The 19,761-nt window shown below is 43.1% G+C and overlaps 1 protein-coding gene across 3 annotated transcripts in view; it reads left to right on the top strand.

Moving 5' to 3' along the window:
* The window catches only part of LOC144677667 (TNF receptor-associated factor 2-like), a 33,079-nt gene extending 13,593 nt beyond the window's left edge, over positions 1-19,486 (top strand). For all 3 annotated transcript variants that reach the window (XM_078537698.1, XM_078537697.1, XM_078537699.1), the window contains 3 exons: positions 7,680-7,758; positions 9,555-9,653; positions 18,697-19,486. In XM_078537698.1, the coding sequence (XP_078393824.1) occupies positions 7,680-7,758; positions 9,555-9,653; positions 18,697-18,918 (400 nt within the window). In that variant the 3' untranslated portion in view covers positions 18,919-19,486. The remainder of the gene's footprint in view (positions 1-7,679; positions 7,759-9,554; positions 9,654-18,696) is intronic.
* The last annotated feature ends 275 nt before the right edge of the window (positions 19,487-19,761 follow it).

Raw genomic sequence — 19,761 nt, 5'->3', positions numbered from 1 at the left:
TGTGTCATGTACAAAGAACACTGGGGTTACTCAGTTATGTTGTGTGGTATGGCTTGTGATCAGAGACACTCATTTCCTGCAGGACCCTCACTACATATTGCTCAATTTAGTTCCAACTGATTACAGTTGTTGACTAGCTTCAGAAGCAGAACTGACCTCTGAGAGGAGGTTGGCGGTGATGGAGCGGGGGCAGTGTTCACTGGCTAGGAGCCCGTACTCGTGGTTAATTGTTTTTTTGCATCTCCTTAGCTCAGGACACTAAATTCCATTGTAATTGTACTGCGGCCCAGGTTAAGAACAGCCAGCTCTCACAGGCCAGGGATCAAGCATGGGTCTCCTGTGTCTGACAGTGTCACTCTGGGAGGTAATATCACTTTATTAGTTATTGAGCACTGTATAAAGCTTACAGTTTATAAAGCTTACAGTTCACTGTTTAAAGCTTACAGTTTCTTGGTGTGTTTAGTATTTTGCATGATAAGTTGAGTTGCAGTTTTACTCTGCTCACTTGCTTCATGTGAACAATTGTCGGGTTGTTGCACCATGTTGGATGTTCCTTGGCTTTGACCATGGCCCAGTAAAACTTCTTCCTTTGCATTTCTCACTCTCTGAAACAATGCGAGGACAATCATAGAATTGGAATCCCTCATCTTCTCCAAAGTGTGGTGTCCAGAATTAGACACATTACTCCAGCTGGGACTAAAAGCTGTTTTATAAAAGCTTAGCATAATTTCCTAGATTTATTATTCCTATCATCCATTTATAAAGTCCAGGATCCAATATCTTTATTAATTGTTTTGTTAACTGCCCTGCCACTAGCAAAGATTTGTGTACAGAGATCCCCAGCGCTCTCTCTTCTTTCACCCCCTTTAAAATTGTACCATCTCGCTTGTGTTATCTCTCCTTATCCTTCCTATCAAAATGCATCACCTCATACTTTTCTACCATGTCTTCACCCTTCCCAACAACCTGTCTATGTCCTTTTGAAGTCCATTGCTATCTTCCTCACTATTTACCACACTTCAGGTTTTGTCAATGATTAATGTATATTAGAAGCAGCAGTGGCCCTTGGACACAAAAAGCAGGACAAATCCAACCCGGCCAATTACCGCCCCATCAGTCTACTCTCAATCATCAGTAAAGTAATGGAAGGGGTCATCAACAGTGCTGTCAAGTGGCACTTGCTTAGCAATAACCTGCTCACTGATTCCCAGTTTGGGTTCTGCCAGGGTCACTCAGCTCCTGACCTCCTTACAGTCTTGTATCAAACATGGACAAAAGAGCTGAACTCCTGAGGTGAGGAGAGAGTGACTGCCCTGGACATTAAGGCAGCTTTTGACTGAGTGTGGCATCAAGGAGCCCTAGCAAAGCTGGAGTCAATGGGAATCAGGGGGAAAACTCTCCACTGATTGGAGTCATACCTAGCACAAAGGAAGATGGTTGTGGTTGTTGGAGGTCAGTCATCTCAGCTCCAGGACATCACTGCAGGAGTTCCTCAGGGTAGTGTCCTCAGCCCAACCATCTTCAACTGCTTCATCAATGGCCTTCCTTCCATCATAAGATCAGAAGTGGGGATGTTCGCTGATGATTGCACAATGTTCAGCACCATTCGTGACGACTCAGATACTGAAGCAGTCCATGTCCAAACGCAGCAAGACCTGGACAATATCCAGGCTTGGGCTGACAAGTGGCAAGTAACATTCGCGCCACACAAGTGCCAGGCAATGACCATCTCCAACAAGAGAGAATCTAACCATTGCCCCTTGATGTTCAATGGCATGACCACCACTGAATCAGGGGGGTTACCATTGACCAGAAACTAAACTAGACTAGCCATATAAACACTGTGGCTACAAGAGCAGGTCAAAGGCTAGGAATCCTGCGGCGAGTAACTCACTTCCTGACTCCCCAAAGCCTGTCCATCATCTACAAGGCACAAGTTAGTAGTGTGATGGAATACTCCCCCCACTTGCCTGGATGAGTGCAGCTTCCACAACACTAAAGAAGCTTGACACCATCCAGGACCAAGCAGCCCGCTTGATTGGCACCACATCCACAAACATTCACTCCCTCCACTGCCAATGCACAGTAGCAGCAGCGTGTACCATTTACAAGATGCACTGTAGGAATTCACCAAGGCTCCTTCGATAGCACCTTCCAAACCCGTGACCACTACCACCTGGTAGGACAAGGGCAGCAGATAGATGGGAACACCACCACCTGGAAGTTCCCCTTCAAGTCACTCACCATCCTGACTTGGAAATATATCGCCATTCCTTCACTCGCTGGGTCAAAATCCTGGAACTCCCTCCCTAACAGCACTGTGGGTGTACCTACACCACATGGACTGCAGAGATTCAAAAAGGCAGCTCACCACCACCTTCTCAAGGGCAACTAGGAATTGACAGTAAATGCTGGCCCAGCCAGCGAAGCCCACATCCCATAAATGAATTTTAAAAAATTAAATGCGGGATTTTAATATATACCTCCCTCCCGTCTAAAAAGCAACAGTTCACCATAACTTCTTTATCCCTTAGTCAATTTTGTGTCCATGTTGCTGCTGCCTCTATTATCCCATGGGCTTCAATTTTGCTAACAAGCCTAATGTGGTATTTCACCTTTTAAATATCCATATACATGACATCAACTGCTCTGCTCTCATTCACCCCCTCTGTAACCCACACCAAAAATCTCAATCAAGTTCATCAAACATGACTAGCCTTTATCAAATCTGTCCAAGTGGCTAGTAATTTTGTCTCAGATTATTGTTTCTGAAAACTTTGCCACTAACGTTAACCTGACTGGTCTCTAGTTGCTGTGCTTGTGCTTCTTTCCATGTTTTTGAACAACAGTATAACATTTGCAACCCTCCAGCCCTTTGTCGTCACTCTTATATCTAAGGAGGATTGGAAGATTGTGGCCAGTGTTTCCACAATTTCTATGCTTACTTTCCTCCGTAACCTAGGAGACATCTCACCTGGACTGGGTGACTTATCCACTTTAAATACTGCCAAACCTTCCAGCACCTTCTCTTTATTTTTATCTCATTAATTATCCTAATAAAATTATTTCTCTTGGTAAACACCGATGCAACATACTCATTTTGTTTCCCAGCCATGCCTCTGCCTCCATTTTAGTCCTTAAGTGGCCCTATAATTCTCTTACTTTTTCCATTACTATGTCTTGAAGACCTTTGAATTCCCTTTTATGTTAGCCATCGATCTATTCACGTATTGTATCTTTGTCTCTCATTTCCATTTTTACTTCTCTGCAATTTTTATATTCAGCCTGATTCTCTCTTGCATTATCAAGCTGGTATCTTGATAACTAGATTGTTATCTAACCTATCTTCTCTTTCAAGAAAGAAATGACTATGTGTCAACAATGAGTCAAAATATCCTGGAAAATACTCCCCCTGGAATTAGGCTGGGAATATGATGGGTGTGCTGACTTTGACTGAATGGCAAACTATGAGTGCAAGAGTAATGGACTTTAAGATCACAGATTATCTGCTGCTTTCTACATTACTATGCAAGTCATTACTTTGTCATTGTATAAACTAGTGTTGCCTAGGTCAGTTGCCACCAGGCACATGTGACTCATCGGAAATCTAGGTGCAGTTAATTAATTAATAGAATTTTAGTAATGCCCTCCATAACCTTGAGGTAATTCAAAACTCTGCTGCCTGGATCTTAACTCGCACCAAGTCCTGTTCACCTATCACCTCTGAGCTCGATCTTTGGCTTTCTGTTGGGCAATACCTTAATTTTAAAATTCTCATCCTCGTTTTTAAATCCCTCCATGGCCTCGCTCCTCCCCAACTTTGTAATCTCCTCCAGCCCCTCAACCCTCCAAGATCTCTGCACTCCTCTAATTCCGGCTTCTTGAATATTGTCATGAAATCCATTGATCAGTGTGTCCCTGGGTGATAAATTAGCCGTCTCTGGAGACTGTAACATTTAAGGTACAGGATGTTTCAATGCTTGTTGCAATTGTTCCTGCCTAGTTACAAGGGTGGGGCCTCTGAGAGTGTTTTGATTGGCCATCAGAACAGTTCAAGGGTCAGTGAACAACTCTTCTCGAGGCAGTCAGTTTTGGGGAATCTGCCAGCCCACAAGTGCCACAGAGACAAAAGGGACATAAACAGTTAAGTTAAAGAAAGAACTGCGGGGAGCAGACTTTAAGAGGGTTGTTGGGACAAAGGTACCCTTAAGAACAGTGGTGTTCTGCTTGGCATGGCCATAGATCTGAATGTGTGTTTGTGAGCTAATGTTGAGTGTACTTGGGAATCCAGGGAGAAGGAATCTTGGATGGTGCAATTGAAACTCTGTGAGGTGGGCCATTGTTAAAGCCATCGAAATGGGAGCGACTTTTGGAGAGAATTCCAAGGAGAGATCTTGAGACAGAGTTTCAACGAGATTGTTTGACTTGGTGTTTATTGATGCCTGGGTGGGTTCTTGAGAAATCCATGGACTCTGTCTTGGTCACATCTGTCATTTACTCTGTGGTGTAGTGTGTTCGACCACAGTTTGTCTGTTAATTCACATGTACCTCATACTTACCCTGAATGTTTGAGTATAAGATACATATTGTAATCTGCTTTATCTTTCTGAACTTGTATAGTAAATTTTGTTTTTGTTTGTTCAAAACCTGTGGAATCTTATGGCTTTATTCCAAAAGTAGGTGTCTTGAATCTCAACCTTTACATTAAACAAAATGTTATTGGTCTCTAACAGGATCTCTCCCCACGTCCAGGTGTCTGGCCAAGGATCATAACGGCATTGCTGTTGTTAATCGCTCCACCATTGGTGGCTGCCCCTTCAGCTGTTGAGGCCCTAGACTCTGGAATTCCTTCCTGCAGCTCTCTTTCCACCTTTTAAGACACTCCTTAAAATCTATTTCTTTGACCAAGCTTTTGGTCATCTGTCCTAATAGCTCCTTAAATGTGTTGGTGTCATACTTTGTTTCATACCACTCCTGTGAAACTCCTTGGAGCTTTTATTATGTCAGTGGTGCTGTTGTCATGGACGCCATCATTGGACATATGATCTCAATGTTGAACTTTAATCATATAGAGTGTTTGATAAGATGATCAGACATAAAGCAGAGTGCAGGTGTTTTTGATCATTGTGATCATTTGATCATTTGTTGCCTTGGTTACTGAATGGTGGCAGATGTTTTAAGTAAATTTACACATGATGTGCCTGTATTTGCATTCTCTGATTGTACATGAGGCATTTTACTAAAATGAATATGTGACTAATACACATTTGTCATGGTTATAATTATGGCTCGTGAACAATTTCTATTGTACAAACACATTGTGCTGTGCTGAGACAAGCTGAAAGCACAGATGACTATCCTGTATAAATATCCCTTTAGTTTCCAAGACTGCAGTGTGTAGTACTTGGTAGCACCAAGCATGCATTGTTAAATCAGACAAAATGTGTGACTTCCTGAAACAACAACAACTTGTATTTATATAGCACCTTTAATGTAGTAAACCCTAAGGTGTTTCACAGGAGCGTTATAATGTGACATTTGACATGGAACCTCATAAGGAGATATAGATGATGTATGTCAAAGACAAGGTATCTTGTGAATGGGTGTGTTTGGAGTAGAGGAAGTCTTTTGTGAATGGGAGTTGTAGGTAGGATGGAGGCAGTTTGTGAATGGTGATGTATGTAGTAGTTGGTGTATTTTGTGAATGGGAATTGTTTGTAGAAGAGAGGGTATCTTGTGAATGGGGGTGTAGGGGAGGGGATATTTTCTGGATGGGGTTGTTTGTGGGCTAGGGGTAATTTTTTTGAACAGCATGGAAAGGAATGTTTTTTGGAAGGGACAGCTTTCCCAGGTGTGTGTGTATGTACGGTGGGCATTTCCCTGAGGAGGTCTATTTTGTGTGTTTTTTCGATGGGAGGTGTTTGGTGGTGGTCTGATATCTCTTGGGTGTATTTGTGGGATAAGAGCAGAAACAAACAATTCTGGAAGTACTCGGGCCTGGCAGCATCTGTGGAGAGAAACAGAGTTAACATTTCAGGTCAATGATCTTTCACCTGAACTGAAGAAAGATAGGAATGTCAAGAGTTTTTAAGCCAGAGGTAAGAGGGAGGGGCAAGAAGAACAAAATGGAAGCTCTGCGATAGGCTGTAAGGCAGGAGAGATTGAATAACAAAAGATTTCCTGATGCAACAACCAGAGCGGTAATGGGTATCGTAAAGGGACAAAGGCTGTGTCCAAATGAGGAGTGAATGGCTGGATAACAGCCATCTGAATGCAGCATGAAGGGGTAAAGAAAGTAAAGAGACAAGACCGACCCAACAAAACAAAAAAAAAACACAAGATAGAGGCTGATGTTCCTATCGAAAGTTGTTAAACTCGATGTTGAGTCCAGAAGACAGTAGAGTGCCGAGTCAGTGTCTTGTTAGGCTTTGATTATTGTCTTTGGGAAGAGTTATTTGTAATTTTTCAGTGAGGACCCTTACACAGGGAATATAGTAAGACAGTGCCTGATATAATTTTGCAGTCAATAATATTTGAAAATGTAGCTACCCCTGAATTTGTCTGACTCTGTGGTAGTGCGCTATATCCCGCAAAAGCCATTTAGAGTTATTGCAGATAGAAATTTTGAATGTAATCTTGACTTCATCCAAAACTTTGCCGCATTTATCCTAACTCGCACCAAGTTCCATTCTCCCATCACCCCTGTGCTCACTGATCTACATTGGTTCATCTTTATTTTCAAATCCTCCACGGCCTCGCCCCTCGCTACCTCTGTAATCTCCAGTCATACGACCTTACAACCATTGTTCCCTCTAACTTCTGTTTGCTGAGTGCTGCCAGCTTGTTGAACTGTGCAGTCCCTTTAAGATTGACACGCAGCCTTGCCTGTGCACATCTTAAAGGGAATATTGCTTATGTGTGGCCTGTTAATTTGCTGCATGGCACATTCCTGAGTCCTACAATTTAGAGGGAACTTTGCTTACAGTCCTCTCTAGCCCTCCAATTCTGGCCTGTTGCGCTTCCCCGTTTTTCATTGCTCCACCATTGGTGGTCATGCCATCAGCGGTCTAGACTGTAAGCTCTGAATTCCCCGCCTAAACCTTTCTGCCTTTCTACCTCTCCTTCAAAATGCTCCTTAAAATCTCCCCCTTTGACCAAGCTTTTGGTCACCAGTCCTAATAACTTCTACGTGGTTCTGTAAAATCTTGTTTGATAATGCTCCTCTGAAGTGCCTTAGGACATTTAACTAGGTTAAAGATGCTATATAAATGTGCAATGTTGTTGAGGACCCAATAGCAACTTCAGGCTCTACAAGTTCTGCAGCACACACAGATCCACTAAGCACAGTATCTTGTATATAAAGTGCCAGAGTAATACCTTGCAGAGAGACTTATTTGGGGGCAGACAGGATAGTGGCGTTGAGGCCGCAATCAGGTGAGGCATGATTATTGAATGGTGGAGCAGACTCAAGGAGCCAAGTGGCCTATTCCTGCTCCCAATTTATTTGTTCATATTCTGCTGTCCCGCGGACAACTACTGAAGTCCTGTGAACAATGGGTGAGGTGTTAAAGCTGTAGCCCAGCAGTGGCCAGCACCTCCAGGAGAAAGAACTCATGTTGGGGAGAAGGTTTCTTGATGCTGGTTTATTTGGACTACTGATGATTTGTTTTCTTTTTCAGTACTGGCCCACAGAAGTGTGCAGCCTGCATCGAAGAGGGCATTTATGAAGAACCTTTGTCTCTTTTGGATGCGAGCTCAGTAAGTAAATGACCACAAAGATTTCATTGCTAGAAACAACATGATAAGAGTTGCCTTTAACTCATTGTGGGGATTACCAACTAGAATTTAGCACAGATTTATTAACAAAATCCTGCACAAATGCCCCTATCTCTGAGAGCAGGTGTCACATAGACTGACCTTTTCCGACTCGGATTGGGTAATGAAGATCATAGTAAGATGGTAACAGTTTGAGAGGAGAAACTTATCTAGCTTGTCTGTCCACATTATTCCCTTGGTGACTCTCTGACGATCCTGAATCCTGTACGTTGATAGGAACCTGTTTGGTTCCTGCTTGAAACCCAGTAACGTTTCTTCCACCTGTGTCGGTGTTCTGTTCTGTAAACTGACCACTGTTTCATAAAACGGTTCCTCTTGCATTTCCTCATTTCTTTTGTCTCTATTTGGTAAAGATCATTATGGAACAAGCAGCTGTATGTAATGTTGAACTTCAGCTAGAGTTCAGGGCTTTCTTCAGGAATATGCCTATCTCTTTAATCTCCTCCATTCCTTTGGACCCCTTCCTGAAATTCCTTTCCTCTGACTCTGTCCACTTAAGCATCACCCCAACCACCCAATCTTTCACCACCCTCTTAGGGGCTTTGCCTTCACTCACCTCGGCTGACATTTTGAAATGTCCTGCCTCTTCACTTACCCAAGCTTTTGGCTATTCTCTTGATTACTCCTCCTTTGGTTCCATGTTTATTTTCCTGATTGTGCTTCTCTGAGTCTGTTGGGACATGTTTACACATTAAAGAGGGTATAAAAGTTCTTGTTTGGCAAAAGAAGCCAAGAGAATTCTGGTAGGAGCCAAGGTTACTCCAGCTTCAGGCAGTGTTTGAAAGGGATTAGAATGGTTGGACCTGTGCCCTTTTTGTTTCCTGTTGCTGATGTTGTCCCATCACTGGGACTGGGGTGAAATCACAGGGCACAGCCCCCATGTCCCAGGCACAGTCATGTGTTCCATTACTCAGGAGAGGGCTCAGCAAGATAGAAGGAGCTATAATCTGCTCACTATAACCTGAGGGTACCTTTGGTGGAAAGTCACTCTACAACATTGGAGTACAGTACTGGTGGGTATAGGCCTGTCACTGAGAGGAGCAGTATGGGAGGATAGATTAAGAGTATCATTGTTGAAGTAGATTTTTCATTTGGTTTTCCTAGTATGTTGGTATCAAGCTGAGTACTGCACAAAATGAGTTTTCTTTTTCTGAGTAGAAGTTAACTGCTTTTGTAGAATTGGTAATTCTGCCAAACATTTAGTAGTTGAGATAAGCTGTTCATTTTATCCTGCCCAGTCCACCTCAAGAACTGTGTGATTGTATCAGGGATTCCCACCCACTCTATGCTGTTGCTCATCTACCTGACAATGTTTCACTAATGAAATTAGGGCATGTACATATAAAATAAAATTAAATAAATCCAAAAGGGAATTCAGAATAGAGTGGTTAAAATGTAAAACTTACAACCACATGGAATAACTAAGGTGAATAGCAGAAATGCATTTAAGGAGAAGGTAGATAAACACATGAAGATGAAAGGAATAGAAAGATGGATGAGGTAGGTTAGGAGGAGACTCATGTGGAGCATAAACAATTTTATATTCCATTTGGGCTGAATGGCCTGTCTCTGTGTAACAGAATATGTTGCAAAAATATCCCTTTCTCAGTCACAGTTCCCCCTTCCTCAGCAGATATTGATACAGCTTGCTGTTCAAAGTAACCTGAACAAGTCCTAGAACCAAGAATTCATTGTTGTATTCTTCTTCCCACTGTTAGGCGTTCCCGGACAATGCGGCTCGCAGGGAACTGGACAATCTGCCTGCAGCTTGTAACAATGAGGGCTGCACATGGAAGGGCACCATTAAGGAATATGAGGTGAGAGGAAAGAGTTAAAACAGAAGTGTGAAATTTTAAATGAAAACTGAAATGTTTGGAACTGGGCAGCAGGCCTAATGACCTCTGAAGGAAGGGAGTCCTCAGGTGCCGTGTAAACATTGTTATGGGTTGGGGAGAGAATATCAGGCAGAAGCCCTACTCCTTATTGCTATCCAGGGAACCCTGCTGGATTACTTGGTGAGTGTGGACGTTGGCTGAGGTTGGGATTGGACTTGGCCATGATGCTCCTCCTTTCCCTTGCAGGAATCACCTGCTAACACTCACTGTCGAAGGCCACACACACAGAATGACCCGCTCCCACCCTGGGCAGGTGACACCAATGGAGCTTTGCACCAGGAGGAACTTTTAGGAAAGGAGCAAAATTTAGGGGAAGGGGGAAAATTGTAAACTCAAGCAACTTCTGGCAGTTGCCAGGTTCATACTAGAGCAGAGAACTAAACTGAATATAAAGTACAGAGGAGATCTCAAAAGGGGAAGACAAGGGGAAAAGAGAGTGTTTGAGAACAGAATAGCGGTTAAAGTAAAAGGAAATCCCAAGGTTTTGCATAGATATGTAAATAATAAGAGGGTAGTTAAAGGAAGGATGGGGTTGATTAGGGACCAGCAAAATGAGAGCATCTTGTGCAGGTAGCAGGGCTGGCTGTGGTATTAAATGAATACTTTGCATCTGCTTTCACTAGAGAAGAGGACATTGCCAATGCAGTAAAGGATAAGGTAGTATTGATCTTGGGTAGGATAAAAGTAGATTGAGGGCTTACTTAAACTGGCAGTGCTCAAACTCAAGTCACTCAGTCCAGATGGGATGCATCATAGAAACATAGAAAATAGGAGCAGGAGTAGGCCATTCGGCCCTTCGAGCCTGCTCCGCCATTCATTATGATCATGGCTGATCATCCAACTCAATAGCCTGCTCCCGCTTTCTCCTTATACCCTTTGATCTCTTTTGCCCCAAGAGCTACATCTAACTCCTTGAAAACATACAATGTTTTGGTCTCAACTATTTTCTGTGGTGACGCATTCCACAGGCTCACCACTCTCTCGGTGAAGAAATTTCTCCTCATCTCAGTCCTAAATGGTCTACCCCATATCCTCAGACTGTGACCCCTGGTTCTGGACTCCCCCACCATCGGGAACATCCTTCCTGCATCTACCCTGTCTAGTCCTGTTAGAATTTTATAGGTTATGGAGGTGGAAATTGCAGACTCTGGCCATACTCTTCCAATTCTCCTCGGATATAAGGGTTGATGCCAGAAGACTGGAGCATTGTAAATGTTACACCCCTGTTTGAAAAAGGGAAAGCAGATAAACTGGAAACTACAAGCCAGGCAGCCTGATGTTGGTGTGGAAACAATAATCCAGGACAAAACAAATTGGCATTTAGAGAAGTATGGGGTAATAAATGAAAGCCCAGATTTGTTAAAGGCAAGTTGTGTTTGACTGACTCGATTGAGTTCTTTAAGATAATGAAGAGGAAGGAATAGTGAGTACAGTGCAACTGGAGTTGTGTATATGGGCTTTCAAAAGATGTTTGAAAAGCACATGACATCTTTAGGTTTATTAATAGAGGAATAGAATACAACAGCCAGGAAGTAATGCTGAATCTTGATACAGCACTGGTGAGGTACCAGCAGGATCCTGACCAATTCTGGGCATCACACTTGAGGAAGGATGTCAAGGCCTCTGAGAGGAGGTAGAAGAGATTTATTAGACTGGTGCCAGGGATGATAGACTTCAGTTGTGTGGAGCGACTGTGTTTTTCCTCAGAACAGAGAAGGTCAAGATGAAATTTCACGGATTTGTTCAAAATGATGAACGGTTTTAATGAAGTTAATAAGGAGAGACTGTTTCTAGTTGGATGAGAGGTAGTAACCAGAGGGCACAAGTGAGGGCAAACGAATCAAAGGTGACATGAGAAAACATTTCTTTACACAGTAAGCTGTTGTGATCTGGAACGGATAATTACATGAAGGGAAATAAATTACAGCCTATGTGTACAGGAGAACTTTTTAGGTCAATATGTAGAGGGTCCAACAAGGGACGGTGTATTGCGGGACCTAATTCTGGGGAATGCAGCCGGATAGGTGGCTGAGGTGGTGGGCGAGCATTTTAGCGATAACGACCACAACATGGTACAGCTTAAGTTTGTTATGGACAAAGAAATCGACAAGTTGCAAAAAAATGATTTGGATTGGGGGAGAGTGGATGTAAGTAAAATAAGGCAGGATCTGGCCAAGGTAGACTGGGAACAGTTACTTGTGGGGAAATCTACCGAAGAGCAGTGGGGGGTGTTCAAAAAGGAAATGGGGAGGGTACAGGCTCAACATGTCCCCTCCAGGATGATAGGAAGGAGTAACAAGCTCAGAGAACCATGGATGACCAGAGATATTCAGGTTACGATGAGATGGAAAAGAGAGGCTTTTAGCAGGTACAAGGGAAGCAAATCAGCAGAGGCATTAGTGGAGTACAGACAGTGCAGGGTGGAACTTAAGAAAGCAATTAGGAGAGCAAAGAGGGGATATGAGAAAGCTCTGGCTGGTAAAAGTAGGGAAAATCCCAAGATATTCTATAAGTATATCAATGGGAAGAGGATAACCAGGGAAAGAGTAGGGCCCATAAGGGACCAAGGGGGCAATCTATGGGTGGAGCCAGAGGACATCGCTAGAGTATTGAATGAATACTTCACATCCGTCTTCACCCAAGAGAATGAGGATGAATGTATCGAACTCGGGGAGAGAGACTGCGAGGTTCTTAAGCAAATTGATATAGGGAGTGACAAGGTATTGGAGGTGTTAGCAGGCTTAAAAGTGGACAAATCTCTGGATGATTTGTGTCCCAGACTGCTGAGGGAGGCAGGGGAGGAGATCACAGGGGCTCTGACCCGAATTTTTAATTCCTCTCTGGCCACGGGGGAGGTGCCAGAGGACTCGAGAACAGCTAATGTGGTTCCGCTATTTAAGAACGGTTGTAGAGATAAGCCAGGGAACTACAGGCCAGTGAGTCTCACGTCAGTGGTAGGGAAACCAATGGAGAAAGTTCTGAAGGAGAGTATCTGTCTCCACTTGGAGAGGGAAGGTTTGATCAGGGATAATCAGCATGGCTTTGTCAGAGGGAGGTCATGCCTAACAAATTTGATTGAATTTTTTGAGGAGGTGACCGGTGTATAGATGAGGGTAGTGTAGTTGATGTACTTTATATGGATTTCAGCAAAGCCTTTGACAAGGTCCCACATGGGAGACTTATAAAGAAGGCAAATGCACATGGGATACAGGGTAATTTGATAAGGTGGATTCAAAATTAGCTTAGTTGTAGGAGGTGGAGGGCGATGACAGAAGGATGCTTTATTGACTAGAAGCTAGTGTCCAGTGGCGTACCATGGATCTGTGCTGTGTCCCCTATTATTGTCATTTATATAAACGACATAGATGACTACGTGGGGGGGTAGGATTAGTAAGTTTGCGGATGACACAAAGATTGGCCGGGTGGTTAACAGTGAGGTTGCGTGTCTTGGGCTACAGGAAGATATAGACGGGATGGTCAAATGGGCAGATAAGTGGCAGATGGAATTTAACCTTGAAAAGTGTGAGGTGATACACTTTGGAAGGAGTAATTTGACAAGGAAGTATTCAATGAACGGAATGGCACTAGGAAGTTCTGAGGAACAAAGGGACCTTGGCGTGTGTGTCCATAGATCTTTGAAGGCGGAGGGGCACGTTAGTGAGGTGGTGAAAAAGGCATATGGGACACTTGCCTTGATCAATTGAGGCATAGATTACAAAAGTAGGGAGGTCATGTTGGAGTTGTATAGAACCTTGGTGAGGTCACAGCTGGAGTACTGTGTGCAGTTCTGGTCGCCACATTATAGGAAGGATGTGATTGCACTGAAGGGGGTGCAGAGGAGGTTCACCAGGATGTTGCCTGGGATGAAACATTTAAGTTATGAAGAGAGGTTGGATAGACTTGGGTTGTTTTCGTTGGAGCAGAGAAGACTGAGGGGCGACCTGATCGAGATGTACAAGATGATGAGGGGCATGGACAGGTTGGATAGGGAGCAGCTGTTCCCCTTAGTTGAAGGGTCAGTCACGATGGGGCATAAGTTCAAGGTGAGGGGCAGGAGGTTTAGGGGGGATGTGAGGAAAAACTTTTTTACCCAGAGGGTGGTGACGGTCTGGAATGTACTGCTTGGGAGGGTGGTGGAGGCGGGTTGCCTCACCTCCTTTAAAAAGTAACTGGATGAGCACTTGGCACGTCATAACATTCAAGGCTATGGGCCAAGTGCTGGTAAATGGGATTAGGTAGGTAGGTCAGGTGTTTCTCACGTGTCGGTGCAGACTCGATAGGCCGAAGGGTCTCTTCTGCACTGTGATTCTGTGATTGTGATTCTATGGGGAAAGGATAGGTAAATGAGATTAATTGAATAGCTTTACCAAAGTGCTGATGCCAAATGATCCCCCTTCCGTACTGTATCATTGTATGAATGTGACTTGCATTTATACAGGGGCTTAACATAGAAAAATATCCAGGCATTTCACACACCTGCTAAATTGATGGCAAGTTAAAGTAGGAGATATTCAAATAGGTACTGAAAGACTTGGTCAGAGGTGGGTTTTAAAAGAGTAAAGGGAGGTGGAGCAGTTTAGAAACCGAATCCTAGAGTGAGAAGCCTAGTTACATGAAGAAGGGTGGGGTGTACAAGCGGCCTGTGGCAGAGAAACAGCAAGCCTGGGGTAGGGTGGGTATTGTTTAAGGACTGGAAGAGGTTACCGTGGTGGTGGGGGTGGGGGGATGTTGTGTGGGGTATGAAAATGGAGAAATTTAAACACAATTTGTGTGTTGGACATGAGAGCCATTGCAGTTCAGGGAGGATGAGTGAGTGTGACCTGAAGTGGAATAGTACTCTGGTAACAGAGTTTTGGATGAACTGAAATTTAAGTGGAAGCTGACTAGCAGGGCAATGGAATAATTGAATCTAGAGGTGACAAAGATATGGATGAGGGTTTCAGCTGCAGATCAGTGGTGGTAGGCAATGTTATGGAATTGAAAGTAAATAGTATTTGTTGATGGAAAAGATATGGAATTAGTAACTCAGCTTGAGGTTGAATAGGATGTGAAGATTGGACCCTGGAATATCCCAAAGTGAAGGAGATAAGCAGAGAATCCATTACAGGAGAAGCTCCAGCTATGCACAGAAATGTAAGAGTGGAACCATATAATTTAAATTTTCATAAAACCTTCAGGGTAGTTGAACTCTAGAGATGTGTTGGTTCTGCTGTTCTGACCTAATTTCCCATAAGAGCTGGTGTAAGTTCCGTCTTTGAGTTCTGGCTATGTCCATTACCGGCGGGGGTGATGAAGTCTGTTAATTTCCATACCAAGATGAAATTCGAGATTGTAACTGCGGATTGTTAACAGGCAGTTGCTGTGGGTTTTTAGTTTCAGGTTTGTGCTTTTGTTAGTTGTAGTTTGAACTTGAAACTTTACTGTTTTCGAGGTTCAAATGAATGTGGAGAAACCACCACTCTAGTATTCTGACTGCAAATAACCATTTTGAGAGAATTGGCAAGTAGCAACCACAGTGTAAGTTCATTCTGGCAATAGGATAGAAGGAGGAAGAGTACAAAAGCAAGGAAGTTATAGATGATGAAATCAAAAAAAAGACAAGCTTCAAAAGGCAAGATAAGGGATCTTGCGCCAATTAACTGGCAGAAAAAGTTAGAAAACCGGAATCTTCAACTAAGAGATGGGTAGAGTGAAAATAAATATATTCCTTTAAACTGAAAAGAGGATACATTAAAACAATAGAATTCTGTGGATAAAAGGAGATTAAAACAAATCCAAAATTTTGAGAGAGGTGCAAGAGAGTTAGGACTAACAGCACTACAGAAAACAAATGTAGAAAGTTTTATGGGGAGATGAAAAGAGGGGTTAGGGAGGCTTAAAGGAAATATGTAAAAGGAAATGGTAAAGAATTTAATAGTAACTAAATCTAAGAGAACAGTAAGAAAGGGTGGGACCACTCAGATGACTGAGGAATTTAATTGTGGAGGATGACAGAGCCATGGAATATTTAGCATTGTTATTTACATATAGGAGGACAATACAAAACACAAAAACTGGTAACTGGAAAAAACAGATTCCTTCTGGAAAAGGATGGTCCAGTGCTGGAGTTGGATGAGTCACTGGAGTCAGGCCTGTACATTGGTTTGTTCAGTTAAATATGAAAATAGTGCCAAAACACTTCTGTTCAAAGAGAGACACTGATTAACTAGGTCAGTACGGATCAGTTAGTCTCAAGTCAGTTGTGGACAAACTCCTGCCATTAGAAATAAAGTTAATAAGCATTTGGAAATGCATCCATTAATCAAGGACAGTGAACTTGTACTTTGTTAAAGACAAGTTGTGTTTGACAAATTTTAGCTTTTTAAACTGAGCAGTGACTGGATGGCTAAATGGCTTCCTTTTGTGCTATAACCTTCGATGGTACCAATAGTTTCCAGAAATTCAAGACATCGATGAGTAACAAACCTGTTTGACTCTCCTATCACTCTCCTGAAGTCACTGCCTCATTAATGGGTAGATGCCCTTGTGTACCATTGCTGGCCATGTTAGAATATGAGTGTGTTGTCAGGCATATTCGACTACTGGGACCATTGTGTCTGAGCCTGATCTATTCTTGCCTGACATTTACATGTGTATAATCCAGCAGAGGTCACTGGACAGTTATCGTGAGTGGGGACCCCAGTTGATAAGTCAACCAGTTGTAAGATCTCTACTGGCACTCCAGCTGAGATTGGCTGTCTGAACCAGAGATTAAAAAAGAAAGATTTCACATAGCATCATTGAACATTGTGCATTACAGTCAGTGAAGTACTTTTTTTGAACTGTAGACACTATTGTAATGCAATTAAAACTGGGAATATTTGGTCCGTATGGCTCATTTTAACATTTGGAAGTTCCTCACCTTTTGTCTTAAACATGGGTTCCCATTCACTGTTGTTTGAGGGGAAACCAGAACACACACATTGTACAGTCAAATGCATATGAACATTCAGTGTTCATGGTGCCAACTTCTATTTATTGGAATGATGACGTGGTGGGCTATCTGAGGATGCTTTTCAGACATGGTGAGTACAGTGTGTGGGACTGAGCATGAGGACACCAGGTTTGATCTTCTGCTTGTGCTTCCAACTGGAAAAGAACAGGGCTTTTCCCATGGTCTCAGTGCCTCTTGTTAGTAAAAAAACTGAGCAGCATTCCTGCTCCTGCTGGCAAATATTCCTGTGGGCTCTGGGTGAGAGCGAGATCAGGACTGATCGTTCCCACGGTCCAATAGCTTGTGTTGAGATAACAAACTGTTTGACCTATTACCACAGGGCTGTGACTGCCTTGAAACTGCAGCCTAGCACGATCTTTAGAAGTGGGGTAAGAAAAGAGAAATGTTAAGATGAGGACAATACCTCATCTGTGCATAATCAGCAGCATTCTACCCACTGAACTCCCATTTGTGTGACCACAGCAGGTTTTGCTGGATAAACATCAAGTGTTTGGCTTAACTAGGAGATTGAGACTTGTTGGGGCTTGAAGTTCCTGTGTAAGTGGAGTAAGATCAGTTATAATGTTGATATGTGCATTAAATACAGAATTCCTATTGAAGCTAAGGCAAGAATATAGACTGCTTCTTGCACTAGCCCTTCTGGTGTGCAGTAATGCAGGCCTCTCTGCAGCAATTGTTACTGCAAAACCAGCTGGCTGACGCCTATTGATTCAGTGGTTTGTTTGATCAGTGCTGCAGATCTATTGCTTGGAAAGTCCCTGAGAGTCCACAACAGCTCTTTGACTTTTTAAATAGTACGGGCAATGGAAAGTCCCTAAGATTTATTGCTCTAAATGGGGTAGTGATTGTGGAGAATACTGCCAGTTGTTACAATAACATGAGATCTGCTGATTTTCTTTGCAAAACTGCTGAATGTATTTAAAGAGTGAAATTTCATTTTCACTTATACCTCTATTGAAACGTTCAGGTGAAATGTCTGTAACAATTTGCACCAGTTTTTTTAATGGAAAAAGTGAAACCTCGGGTGAACCAGCTAGGTAGATTGTTGTCAGTGCCAGAGAAAGAAATGTTGTACCGCACGAGGACAGAATCAAACACTCCCAGGGCAGGTACAGCACGGGGTTAGATACAGAGTAAATCTCCCTCTATGCTGTCCCCATCAAACACTCCCAAGACAGGTACAGCACAGGGTTAGATACAGAGTAAAGCTCCCTCTACACTGTCCCCATCAAACACTCCCAGGACAGGGACAGCACAGGGTTAGATACAGAGTAACATTCACTGTAGACGGAATTGAATTGTTTTTGTATTCTCACAATATTTCCTTGGAGAATAATGTGAAGTGGTGGAAGTATTCACAAGATGTTTAATAACCTGACAGGCCTTAATGTGACTCCCATCTTCCATAATCACCTTTATCTCAGCTGATGGAGCAGTTAGTTCTAGATGGATGGAGGGATTTATAGATTCCCTTAGTCAGACCACGAGATTGGTGGGGTGGAAGGGGCGGGGGTGGGTGATGGAGATTGAGGGGTGGGTTTTGGGGGTAATTGAGGGGTGGGCTGGGATGGCATCCACATCCTGCTGAATGTTACCCTGGAACTCTGAGCTGGAGTTCCGATCTCCACTGCCAGGACTTTGTGTTGATTCAGAGATGGGATTGCTACCACTGAGCCAGAGTCTTGGTCCTATTGAATTTGGCGAGTGCTGCATGTTCCTTTTTGACCAATTGTTCACTCAGTGTAAAAGGTCAGTGTGGGGAGAAGTGTGAGAATTCTAGTGTTTCATGCTGGCTGACGCTACGTGTAAGTGAGGAAACATTGATGACTAAAGATTGATGGAGCATCAGCTCATGGAAAATAAATTCTGTCCTCTGCGAAGGAGTGCCCTGACATTTACACCCCCTGTGATTGCTGCAGACTTGCTGAGGTCTAACTGTCCCCATTACCTGTACCTGTTGTTGTGTTGCAGGCTGACCATGAGGGAAGGTGCGAGTACATGCTCAAACCTTGCGAAGCATGCAGCAGGATGGTACGCCAGGTTGATCTCTCCCGGCACTTGGAACGAGAGTGTCCTGAAAGAAACCTCAACTGCAAATTCTGTAAATTATTGTTTCATCACAAGGAGATAAAGGTAATGGGTCTTCCAAGAAGGATCAGTTCTGCACCCCAACCATTTTGTGGGCTGTGCTGAGTTAGTTTGTCACAGCTTGAGCAGTACTTCTGTATTAAAGGGACAAAGACTGAACCAGTGATTACTACTGGAGACTACAGGGGTGGATGGGAACAAGCTTGGGATCAATTTGCACAGCTGGTAATTTTATGCTAACAGCAGACACCTACTTATATGGGCATCTTCTGTATGGTAATGAAATGGGTCACAGTTGGAGCCTTTTTTAAAAATTCATTCACAGAATGTGGGCATTGCCAACATGGTTATTATTTATTGGCCAGCCCTTCTTGCCCTTGAGAAGGTGGTGGCTTCTTGAACTGCTGCAGTCTATGGAAGGCACTGCAATCTGAATTTTGTGTTCTATGCCTGGTTAGGTGTGACGATAGTACACCGTTTTTATTTTATTTTAAAATAACTATTCATTGAGGCAGCATGATCTGATGGGAATGAGATAAAGAGGGGAGAAATAATGTGTCCTGAATCTTCCCCTTTAGCTGACATTGCTCCTTTGTGCCTGTTCACTATTGAATCTTGAAGATGGGCGGAACCTACCAAATGAGAAGGAATAAAAGGACTGAAAACTTGAATCAATAAAAAAACAAGTTCACTTACTCAAAAAAAAAATAGAATAGAGGAATCTGACCCTCAGGAGTATTTGTTCTTTGCCACTTGTATAAATCCTCTTGGTTGAGACTGCCAAACTCATTTCACCATTTGAGCTGACAGATCAGTGAACTCAGCACAGAGCTGGGACTTGTAGCCCAGTACTAACCAGGAGTTCCCACCTTATATAAAATATTCTGTTGGATGTTGGTTCGCAGTCCTGACAGATTCCCAACAAATGAACCTTTTCTCACTATGGAT

This window comes from Cetorhinus maximus, unplaced genomic scaffold (assembly GCF_964194155.1).
Source record: "Cetorhinus maximus unplaced genomic scaffold, sCetMax3.hap1.1 HAP1_SCAFFOLD_2847, whole genome shotgun sequence".
Lineage (NCBI taxonomy): Eukaryota > Metazoa > Chordata > Chondrichthyes > Lamniformes > Cetorhinidae > Cetorhinus > Cetorhinus maximus.
Note: the sequence above shows the minus strand (reverse complement) of the source record. Positions and strands in the feature narration are given on the sequence as shown.